The sequence below is a fragment of the Tupaia chinensis genome, unplaced genomic scaffold (assembly GCF_000334495.1).
Source record: "Tupaia chinensis unplaced genomic scaffold, TupChi_1.0 Scaffold000126_2, whole genome shotgun sequence".
In the NCBI taxonomy this organism is placed as follows: Eukaryota; Metazoa; Chordata; class Mammalia; order Scandentia; family Tupaiidae; genus Tupaia; species Tupaia belangeri.
This window is the reverse complement of record NW_006159594.1, coordinates 1653197-1664209: the sequence shown is the minus strand read 5'-3', so window position 1 is coordinate 1664209 and position 11013 is coordinate 1653197. Positions and strand designations below refer to the sequence as shown.

General features: G+C 50.8%; 1 protein-coding gene across 1 annotated transcript in view; it reads left to right on the top strand.

The window, feature by feature from the left end:
* MYH6 (myosin heavy chain 6) overlaps window positions 1–11013 on the top strand; it is a 33694-nt gene that overhangs the window by 15000 nt on the left and 7681 nt on the right. The window contains 14 exon segments of the mRNA XM_006144526.3: window positions 1285–1540; window positions 2218–2460; window positions 2616–2792; window positions 3077–3222; window positions 3467–3557; window positions 5596–5740; window positions 5743–5975; window positions 6324–6450; window positions 6537–6655; window positions 7856–8052; window positions 8590–8773; window positions 8961–9126; window positions 9227–9351; window positions 10694–11002. Coding sequence (XP_006144588.1) covers window positions 1285–1540; window positions 2218–2460; window positions 2616–2792; window positions 3077–3222; window positions 3467–3557; window positions 5596–5740; window positions 5743–5975; window positions 6324–6450; window positions 6537–6655; window positions 7856–8052; window positions 8590–8773; window positions 8961–9126; window positions 9227–9351; window positions 10694–11002 — 2518 coding nt within the window.

Here is an 11013-nt window from a genome sequence, read left to right as displayed (position 1 = left end):
CTCTTACACATGTACACTGTGAGACAAAAGGGACTCTTCATAGCAACGCTGGTAAATAGCCAGTTTCTGGAAGCCACCGGAATTTTCATCCGCAGAGGAATGGATGAATAATATTATACTCATTCTGTGGAATATTATGAAGCAATGAAAAGAACTGAACGACAACTATGTGATTTAATGTGTTTAAAACTTGAAAGCATATTGTTATGTGAACAAAAGCAAGTCCCAGGAGATATGAAGTGGAATGAAATTTTTATAAAGTTCAGTGATAATAAAAACCGACAATATCTTATTTAAAAATGCATATATATGGGGAGGAGTCTTTAGAAGTTCATGGAGGGCCGGCAGGTGACGTAATGGTTGAGGTGCTAGATTCCCACATGGTGACTGCGGTTCCAGTCCTGGACCTGGTGGCTTCTTTTCTCACTTTCCGTCTCTCTCTCTCTGGTCAAATTAAAAATAAATTAATTAATTTAATTTTAAAAGTTCATGGAAAGTGCATATTATATATTTAAAAAAAAAAAACCGTGCATGGGACCAGCAGATGGCATAATGGTTACATTGCTGGACACCCCCATAGGCGACCATGATTCAAGTCCCAGACTCAGTGGCTTAAAACACATTTGCTGGGTGCATGTGCATGCATGCCCAAAATCCCAAGAGGAGAATGGAAAAGAGATTGCAGCATGGCCATCTCCCCTGGGGGGTCATTTCTTGCTTTCTGTCTCTCTGTCTCTCTCTCGCACAAGAGACACAGAAAGCGAGAAATCACCCCCCAGGGGAGATGCCCATGCTGCAATCCTTTCTCCTCCATTCTTTTCCTGGGATTTTGAGCAGGCACACACATGAGCCCAGCATGAGTTTTAAGCAACTAGGTCTATGACTCAAACTGCAGTTGCCTATGTAGGAGTCCAATGATGGAACCATTATGATATCTGCTGGTCCCAACTACATAATTTTTAATGTATTCAAAGCTCTAATTAGAATAAAAATACTGAATAATAGACACCTTGTAAGTAGTAGCTTCCGTTACTGCTAATGCCCCAGTAGGGAAGATATAAACTTAATTAATAAATGTGTATTAAGCAACTCCACACTCAGTGCTGTGCTGTTGGCAACGGGAGTCCACACAGTGGGTGAGTTTATAAGACAGAGCTCCTATAGGTCCTCAGGTACCTACAACTTGCTTAGATAGAGGAGCAGGGAAAGCCAAGTGCGGCTGGTTCCATGATAGGAAAGTGCTCTTTCATAATGCCCTTCCCTGTCTCCATGCTTCCTTGTCAGGGATGCCCTGCTGGTAATCCAGTGGAACATTCGGGCCTTCATGGGGGTCAAGAATTGGCCCTGGATGAAGCTCTACTTCAAGATCAAGCCACTGCTGAAGAGCGCAGAGACAGAGAAGGAGATGGCCAATATGAAGGAGGAGTTTGGGCGCATCAAAGACACGCTGGAGAAGTCTGAGGCTCGCCGCAAGGAGCTGGAGGAGAAGATGGTGTCCCTGCTGCAGGAGAAGAATGACCTGCAGCTCCAAGTGCAAGCGGTGAGGCCACACGATTATCTCATCAGCTTTCCCCTCTCCATCCCTAGATTATACCCCACTTCATCACCAGAAAGTGACAGACTAGGAACACTCTCTCTCTCTTTAGATTTTGCTATAGGGTATACACACTCGCCAGAGAAAGGCAGAGAGAGAAAGAAAGAGAGATCAACCCCCAAAGGGGATGGTCACACCACAATCCCTTCCCCTCTGTTTTTCTCTTGGGATTTTGGGCATGCACATATGTGTACCTGACGTGTTTCTCAAGCCTTTGGGTTTGGGACTTGAACAGCTCAGTCAGTCATATGGGATCCAACCGCCTTAACCACCACATCACTGGCTGACTGCTCTTTTCTCTCTCTTTAACTGCAAAAAGGCACATGTGCTCACCAGAGAAAAGTAGAGAAACAGAAAGAGAGGAGAAATCATGCACCCTCCCCCAAAATCGGATGTAGTCATGCCCAATCCCCTCTGCCCCATTTCCCCATTCCCTTAGAATCTGGGGCACACACATCTTGCATGTTTTTCAAGGTGGTGGGTCTGGGACTCAACAGCATGGTCAGTCATGTGGAATCCAGCTCCCTTAACCACTAGGCTATGGGTCAACTCCCAGCTGTCTTTGAGACCCTGGATCTCTCCTCTCTTCAATCACTAGCTTCCTTCCTGTCCTCTTCTTCCAGGAACAAGACAACCTCAATGATGCTGAAGAGCGCTGCGACCAGCTGATCAAGAACAAGATCCAGCTGGAGGCCAAGGTGAAGGAGATGAATGAGAGGCTGGAGGATGAGGAGGAGATGAACGCTGAGCTCACTGCCAAGAAACGCAAGCTGGAAGATGAGTGCTCTGAGCTCAAGAAGGACATTGATGACCTGGAGCTGACGCTGGCCAAAGTGGAGAAAGAGAAGCACGCAACAGAGAACAAGGTGAGGAAGCTCCCTCCAGCCAGATCTCCTCAGGATCCCAGACCAGAACATGGATGGTCCTGATCTTTAGCATGGAGATCTCTATGGAGGTCTCTATCGATGTCTACAGGCTGGTGACTTTTGACCCTAAAGGGAGTGGGATTTTTGGTTGGCAGGTCAAGAACCTGACAGAGGAGATGGCTGGGCTGGATGAGATCATTGCCAAACTGACCAAGGAGAAGAAAGCTCTTCAAGAGGCCCACCAGCAGGCCTTGGATGACCTTCAGGCTGAGGAAGACAAAGTCAACACCCTGACCAAGTCTAAAGTCAAGCTGGAGCAGCAGGTGGATGACGTGAGTAATAAAAACTACGCTTCATCTTTATCACATCAAGATTTTTCAGACAACACCAATGCCAAGGAGTTTCTGATCCCTAAAACTAATATCTATGACCTCCAGAGCTTTTTGCTCTCTGCAATCTCTCATTTGGTTAGGTCTCTGAATCCTTGGTGCTTGCAGGATTTCTCCTCTGGTTTGATTTCCAGTCCCACTGGATTTCAAGTTTAGACAGTAGCAGAAGAGCTTGCACTGTGGCTTTCAGGTTTTCCATGCTTTGTTCATTTTCTCCTCTCCATCAGCTGGAGGGGTCTTTGGAACAAGAGAAGAAGGTGCGTATGGACCTAGAGCGAGCAAAACGGAAGCTGGAGGGGGACCTGAAGCTGACCCAGGAGAGCATCATGGACCTGGAGAATGATAAACAGCAGCTGGAAGAAAAGCTCAAGAAGTAGGAGCCTGTGGTGGTCAAGAGGGGCTGATGGAGGACTCTGGTTGGTGGTTAGAGCACAGGGTGCTTCACTTCCACCAGCTATGGCTGCCCTAGGCACACTGGGAAGGAGGTTGATCACAGCTCTGTCCTTCACTCTCTTGCCCCGAGGTGGGTGGGAGCTGAGTCTGGCAATCTGAGGCAAGAAGAGAGACTATACCCAGAGAAGAGAACCACCTGTCACTGTCACCTCCTTTTCCTCTAGGAAGGAGTTCGACATTAATCAGCAGAACAGTAAGATTGAGGATGAGCAGGCACTGGCCCTTCAGCTGCAGAAGAAACTGAAAGAAAACCAGGTGACATTCTTCCCAGTGCAGCAAAGGGGGAGCTCAATGGCCCTGAGATGGGTAGGGCTGTGGGAACTGTTTAGGGTTCTAGACAATATCTGGGGCTCAGGCAGCCCCAGAGAATCTCACCCATCACTTGGGAATACCAGCCTTCCCCTAGCAGAGCAAAAATGTGCTATTTCAGCAAGACTCTTTGGAGGAAGGGAAATCATACTCACTAAAAGGGTGCCCTTCTGAGATAGGTTCTGCCTCATAGACTTTCTGCTCTGGAACAGATCGTGGTTCTCTTCTAGCCTTGCCTTTGGTACTTCTGCCCTCTGCAGGGAGCATAAGATGAACCTCAATGGGGCACCCTAGTAGGGGCTGGTCTGTTTATACTCCTACTGGTACTAGTCTCAGCCACTGACCTGAGCCGGGGCTGCTTAGGGCACCCATGATATGCAGTCAACTCCTACAACCTTGAACAAATCACGTATCCTCCCTCACCTTCAGACTCTCTTCTCGTCTGTAAAATGAGACCAGCAATACCTGCCTTACAGAGGAGATAATGTATGCAAAACCACTTTGCCACCTAGGGAACTACAGAACTGTCACTTTAATATCACCTCCAGGTTAGAGAAGTCATCCAGCTAGTAGCAAGAAGGTATTCTTTCGTCTCCCGTATGGCCGTCTCATCCCTTTGCAAGAGGAGATTAAAAGAACAGCCATAATCTTCCTTGCCTTTAATGTACCTCAAACATCAATGGGCTTTTAGTCTCAGGCTGGTCAGAAGGGCCCTGGAAGTCTGTAAGGCAGTTACTGTCCTCCCATTTTATAGCTGCAGAAGCATCCTGGCCAGGTCTGGACATAGTGACCCCAGGGGCAAAAGACACCTCGTCTGGGGCAGGACCTGATCCTCTCATGTTCTGGGCAGACTGGCTAGTTAAAAGAATCAGCACTTGAGACTCAGGGCTTAGGCTGCAAGGAACATATGAACCTAGTTCCACTCCTCTGCGGTGGCTCAGGAGCTGACCTGTCTTCAGCAATCTTTTGCTCTCCCATCTCCTCAGATGCCCTTTCTGGGGTTTACCAGAATATTGAGCCATCCCCAGGTTTTTCTCCCCAAGGTCTTGGCTACTTCTGTGGCCTCTTGTTATTATCTTTGCCAGGTCTTGGCAATGGACTGTGGCTCCTCCCTCTTCTTGACCAAGCTCCTCCACACACATGTGACTCTCTCCATCCTAGGAGTTCAAGGAATAGTGGTCCTCTCTCCTGCCCCAGAAGCCACACATTCACAGTCCATTAGAACTGTTCATTACGCCAAATGAAGGGAACCCACCAATCCTCCCCTTTGCTCTTGGCTAACCAGACAATGAATTGAATGGTAGATGGGACACTCTCCCAATTTAGTCAATTCCAAGCTTGAGGCCAGCAAAATGAGGGAAGGACATGATGGAGAGAAGGACATCCTGATAGCATCATCCGGCCTGGAATGGAACAACCAAGCTGAAAACCAGCCCTGGGCATAAATAAAGCAAGCCCTGCAGAGTGGGACATATGGTTGATTAGATTTTGTGGTTAACTCAGGAAATTACTAAAGTACTAGATGAAGTTAAGGCATATTATTACAAATATTTGTAAAATACAAACTCCTATTTTCCCATATTATGGTGAGCAGAGCAGAGAGAATCTGTGAACTCTGAGATTCATGCTATCACAGAATCCTGAGAGTGCCCTCCAAACAGATTCTCAGGGTTCAGGGCTACAGATGCTCAGACTGGGTCAGGAAATACCTTGAAGACTTGGTTGCAACCAATTCTTATGGATAGCCTGTACACTACGGGATATTCAGCAGCATAGTTGGTCTCTACCAAGATGCCATCAAGTTATGACCATAAGAAACGTCTCCAGATAGTGTCACCTGTCTCCCAGGGCTCAGAAGTGTCCCCAACCAGGATTCACAGTTTGACAGGGATCTGAGTGCTTAGGAGTCTTTTAGAGCCCTGGGGTGGGGGCTCCAATGGAGGGGTCCAGATGGTGGGTTCTAGCCCTCCCTGTCCCGGCCCAGGCACGCATCGAGGAGCTGGAGGAGGAGCTGGAGGCCGAGCGGACCGCCAGGGCCAAAGTGGAGAAGCTGCGCTCAGACCTGTCCCGAGAGCTGGAGGAGATCAGCGAGCGGCTGGAGGAAGCCGGCGGGGGCCCGTCCCCGGAGATCGAAAGCGCGAGGCCGAGTTCCAGAAGATGCGGCGGGACCTGGAGGAGGCCACACTGCAGCACGAGGCCACGGCCGCAGCCCTGCGCAAGAAGCACGCAGACAGCGTGGCCGAGCTGGGCGAGCAGATCGACAACCTGCAGCGGGTGAAGCAGAAGCTGGAGAAGGAGAAGAGTGAGTTCAAGCTGGAACTGGACGACGTCACCTCCAACATGGAGCAGATCATCAAGGCCAAGGTGGGCCCTGCTCAGCCTCTCCTTGTCCTCTTCTCCCTGCACAGCTGCACCGTCCTCCACCTTCTCTACCTGCTGTTTCTCTTGTCATTCCCACTCCCTTCATCATCGTGTGGTCTTCTCGTCCTCTGCACAGCCCCATCTCCAGTCCTCACCCAGGTCTATCTTCTAACCTTCCTCCCTTTAATTATGTTCTCTCTTCAAGGCGTGCCTCCCACACAGCTCATGTCATCCTCCTGCCCTCGTGATCCCAACCGTGGCTCTCTTTTTTTCTGGCCAACACAGCCCCTCCTCCCTGTCATCCTCAGCCCCTCCCACACTTACCTTTCCTGTGTCCCTTGCTACCTGAAGGCCAACCTGGAGAAAGTGTCTCGGACTTTGGAGGACCAGGCCAATGAGTATCGCATAAAGCTGGAAGAGGCTCAACGCTCCCTCAATGACTTCACTACCCAGCGAGCCAAACTGCAGACTGAGAATGGTGGGTGGCCTCTAACCAACCCTGCCCCCGCCCCAGAGTAAAGCACTGGTTGCCCCATCCGCAAGAACCCCTCATTCTGCCACCAGGAGAGTTGGCCCGGCAACTGGAAGAAAAGGAGGCGCTGATCTCCCAGCTGACACGAGGAAAACTCTCCTATACCCAGCAAATGGAGGACCTCAAAAGGCAGCTAGAAGAAGAGGGGAAGGTGAGGCCCAGCTGGGGAGTAGTGGGCAGGCTGGATGGTAGCCTCTGGACAATTCACCTCAGCACCAGAAGTGGAGTGGCAGCCTTCGTAATGATGGAAAGACTCTCCACTAGGTTCTTCCTAGCAAGTCATCTGATGTCACTGTCCTTATTCTTAAGGGGGTGGTGGCTTAGTCTATTATTTGTGTTGCTAGCAGACATAGCTGAGATTGGGTAAATCTAAGACAGCAGAGGCCTGGGGCAGGCAAGTTGTGTGATGGTTAGGGTGCTGGACTCCTACATGCCAACCATGGTTCAAGTCCCAGGCCTGGTGTCTTGCTTTCTCACTTTGTGTCTCTCTGGTGCGTGTGTGTGTGTGTCCTATAGCAATTTTATTTTTTAGAGAGATATTTTTTTTTAGAGAGAGAGGTTTTTTTGCTATAGAGCATGTACACTTGCCAAAGAGACAGGAAGAGAAACAGAAAGTGAGAAATCACCCCACAGGAGGTATGGCCACACCACAGTCTCTTCTTCATTCTCCTCTCAGGATTTTGGGCACACACACACATGCGCTTGGCATGAGTTTGAAGTCGCAGGATCCACACTCGAACCGTGGGCGACTATGTGGGAGCCCAGTGACAAGCATTATGCTATCTGCTGGCCCCACTATAGCAAATTTAAAATAATAATAATAATAATAATAAATTAAATAATTATTTTTTAAAAGAGAGATCGAGTGGGGGTTTATTGGTAACTGGCAAGTCCAAAGGCACCACAAAATGGTGGAAAGCAGAACTGAGCAGAGCAGTGTGGTCTGTAGCCAGGCTTCTGCCTGCCTCATTGCTTCTATATACACAACAGAATTCAGTCACGGCGGCCCTACCCTAGTGCCTTTATCACACCCAGAGGATGCACCCCGAAACCCAAGTCTTCACTTGACTTACACTCATAGTATAATCAAGTCCTAACACATGGATTTGAGAGACATCCATCACCACCCACTGAGACCAAATTCCAAAAAAATGAACCCTTGGAGGACAAACCATTATCCAAACCACAGCAGGTAGTAGGGGCTCACTGGGAACTACTCAAAAACATCGAGGGTCCACATGATCCCTCACGCTGAACAAGGGGCTTGGTCGAAGTAAGTAGATGTGAGAAGGATCACGAGAAGGAGGGAGCAAGGTTTCCCTCACGCCTCCTGGTGCCTACCTCTTCCCAGGCCAAGAACTCCCTGGCCCACGCGCTGCAGTCGGCCCGGCATGACTGTGACCTGCTTCGAGAGCAGTACGAGGAAGAGATGGAGGCCAAGGCCGAGCTGCAGCGTGTCCTGTCCAAGGCCAACTCAGAGGTGGCCCAGTGGAGGACCAAGTATGAGACAGACGCCATCCAGCGGACGGAGGAGCTCGAGGAGGCCAAGTGAGATCTGAGGGCCCCCGTCCTGATTCTCAAGAAGGAAGGAGCAAGAAGACCTGGGGTGGGACAGAAAAGGTGGTCGTGGGAAGGAGGCTTGGGATGGGAGATATGAGCAGAGGGAGAGAAACTCAGTGGGCAATAGAAGCGCTTGAAAGAAAGCCTGGATCCTGCTGTCTGTGAACCCTGGCTGGCCTGGCCCACTTCCTGTGACGGGCGAGCTTTTGGCCCGGGTTATACCTAATGCTCATGTATAAGACGAGCAAAAAGCTTGTTGGTCAGAGGAGCTACCATCAACCAGCCAGGCATGGAGGGGTGGGATGCTGCCACCCAGATGCATGTATGGGGGAACACCTGGGCAGCCGTGCTGACGGACTCTGTCCTAGGAACTGCAGCTCTGGCTCCATCTAGGCTGAGGGTCCAGTATCCTAGGGAGCTGGGGAGAAGGAGTGAACCCCCTCATTTCAGGGGAGGGAGTCATCCTAGCACCTCCCCCTACTCCCAAGAAGAGTCACACACACACATCCACCCTCTCCTGGGCAGGAAGAAGCTGGCCCAGCGGCTGCAGGATGCCGAGGAGGCCGTGGAGGCTGTCAACGCCAAGTGCTCCTCCCTGGAGAAGACCAAGCACCGGCTGCAGAACGAGATCGAGGACCTGATGGTGGACGTGGAACGTTCCAACGCTGCCGCCGCGGCCCTGGACAAGAAGCAGAGGAACTTTGACAAGGTGGGCCCCAGCTGGGCGCTGCTGCCAGGGTCGAGGCAGAACAGGGACAGGGGTGTGCCAGTGGGAGGCCACAGCCATCCTCCTTGGAGGCAGAGGAGGAGGGCAGAGCTCAGTGAGAGGTCCAGGGAAGCCCCAGGATGTGAGGCTGAGGCTGGGGGCCGCACTGTGAGCCATGCCCGCCTGGCAGATCCTGGCCGAGTGGAAGCAGAAGTACGAGGAGTCGCAGTCGGAGCTGGAGTCCTCGCAGAAGGAGGCGCGCTCCCTCAGCACGGAGCTCTTCAAGCTCAAGAACGCCTATGAGGAGTCCCTGGAGCATCTGGAGACCTTCAAGCGAGAGAACAAGAACCTTCAGGGTGTGTTGGGGGCCTGAGAAGGGGAGGGGCTGCAGTGGCAGAGGGTCATGTCCACCTAGGGGGTAGCCAGGCTTTGAATTCCTGGTCCTCTGATCCTCAGAGGAGATCTCAGACCTGACCGAGCAGCTGGGAGAAGGAGGAAAGAACGTGCATGAGCTGGAGAAGATGCGCAAACAGCTGGAGGCCGAGAAGCTGGAGCTGCAGTCAGCCCTGGAAGAGGCCGAGGTGAGGCCTTGGCTCTCCCTGCACCTCTTCCCTAGTCTGCCCTACTGTCTTCCCTCTCTTCTTCCCCTGAAAGTGGCCCTGACCCCAAGGTGAAATCTATTCACTCCTTACATTCAGTCCAAGATGATCGGCCCACTTCCCGCTAGCCTTGTCTGCCTCTAAGGCCAGGTCTGCACAGAGCGTCGCAGTCTGATCACAGGTGGGGCGTTTTAGAGTTGGACTCTGGCCACCAGTATGCATGCTCACATGGTGGGGAGGAACATGGGCTCCAAAGGCAGATTTGAGCCTGGCTAGAGGATTTCCACTGTACCCGAAGGGTGAGGTCTTGAACCTCTCAGTACTGTTTTCTCATCTGTAAAGTGGAATTCATTAAACATACTTCATAATATTTTCTGCATGATCACTGTAAAGGTTAATAGGATAACACACTGAAGCACTGAATATATATTCGCTATTGTTACTGTCCATTTTTAAGAATCTGGGAATTGGGGCCAGCAGATAACACAGCAGTTATGTTGCTGGACTTCCACATGGCGAACTGTGGTTCAAGTCCCAGTCCCAGTGGCTTGCATGGGCATGTGTGTGTACATGCCCAAGGTTCTGGGAGGAGAATGGAGGAGAAGGGATTATAGCGTGGCCATCCTCCCAAGGGGTGATTTCTCATTTTCTCTCTCACTGTCTCTGTCTCTCTCTCCAGCAAGCAGATGCACCCTAAGACAAAAACCTTTTTTTTAAGAATTATTTTATTTGACTTTATTTATTTATTTATTTTAATTTGACCAGAGAGGGACAGAGAGAGAGAGAGAAAGAGAGAGAGAGAGAGGGAAAGTGAGAAAGCAAGCCGCCAGGTCAGGATGAACTGCATTTGGCCATGAGTCCAGCACCCTTAACCACCATGCCACCAGCTGGCCCCAGGCAAAAACCTCTTTTTTAAAAAAGAACAGCTCTGAGTCTGGTTTTCTAACTTTTCTCACCAAAAAGTGAGGGACTTGGAAAACAAAGACAAAATTTTAAACTCATAGTCATAAAAACTCTCCCTTTCCTATGATACCTTAAGTGGGTCAGGAATTCAAGCAATATTAGTGCTGGAGAGTCTGGCAATTGTGGAGTCCAAACTTTTTCTTTGACAGAGGAAGCCCATCAAGTCCGGAAGCCAGGGAGTCCAGCACTTCCTTCTCCAAAGCACCCTGGTGGGCCAATGGTTCAGGTCCCATGTCCTGTCTCTTTCCAACTCTTCTCCAGGCAGGCCATAGTCCTAGCTGGCCCCCTGCATCCTCTCAGTCTCACTTTCCACCATCCTGTACCCTAACCCTGACCCCACCTTCTCCCCGGCCCCTCCCAGGCCTCCCTGGAGCATGAGGAGGGCAAGATCCTCCGGGCCCAGCTCGAGTTCAACCAGATCAAGGCAGAGATCGAGCGCAAGCTGGCAGAGAAGGACGAGGAGATGGAGCAGGCCAAGCGCAACCACCTGCGGGTGGTGGACTCGCTGCAGACCTCCCTGGACGCGGAGACGCGCAGCCGCAACGAGGCCCTGCGGGTGAAGAAGAAGATGGAGGGCGACCTCAACGAGATGGAGATCCAGCTCAGTCATGCCAACCGCCTGGCCGCCGAGGCCCAGAAGCAAGTCAAGAGCCTCCAGAGCTTGCTGAAGGTACATGGAGA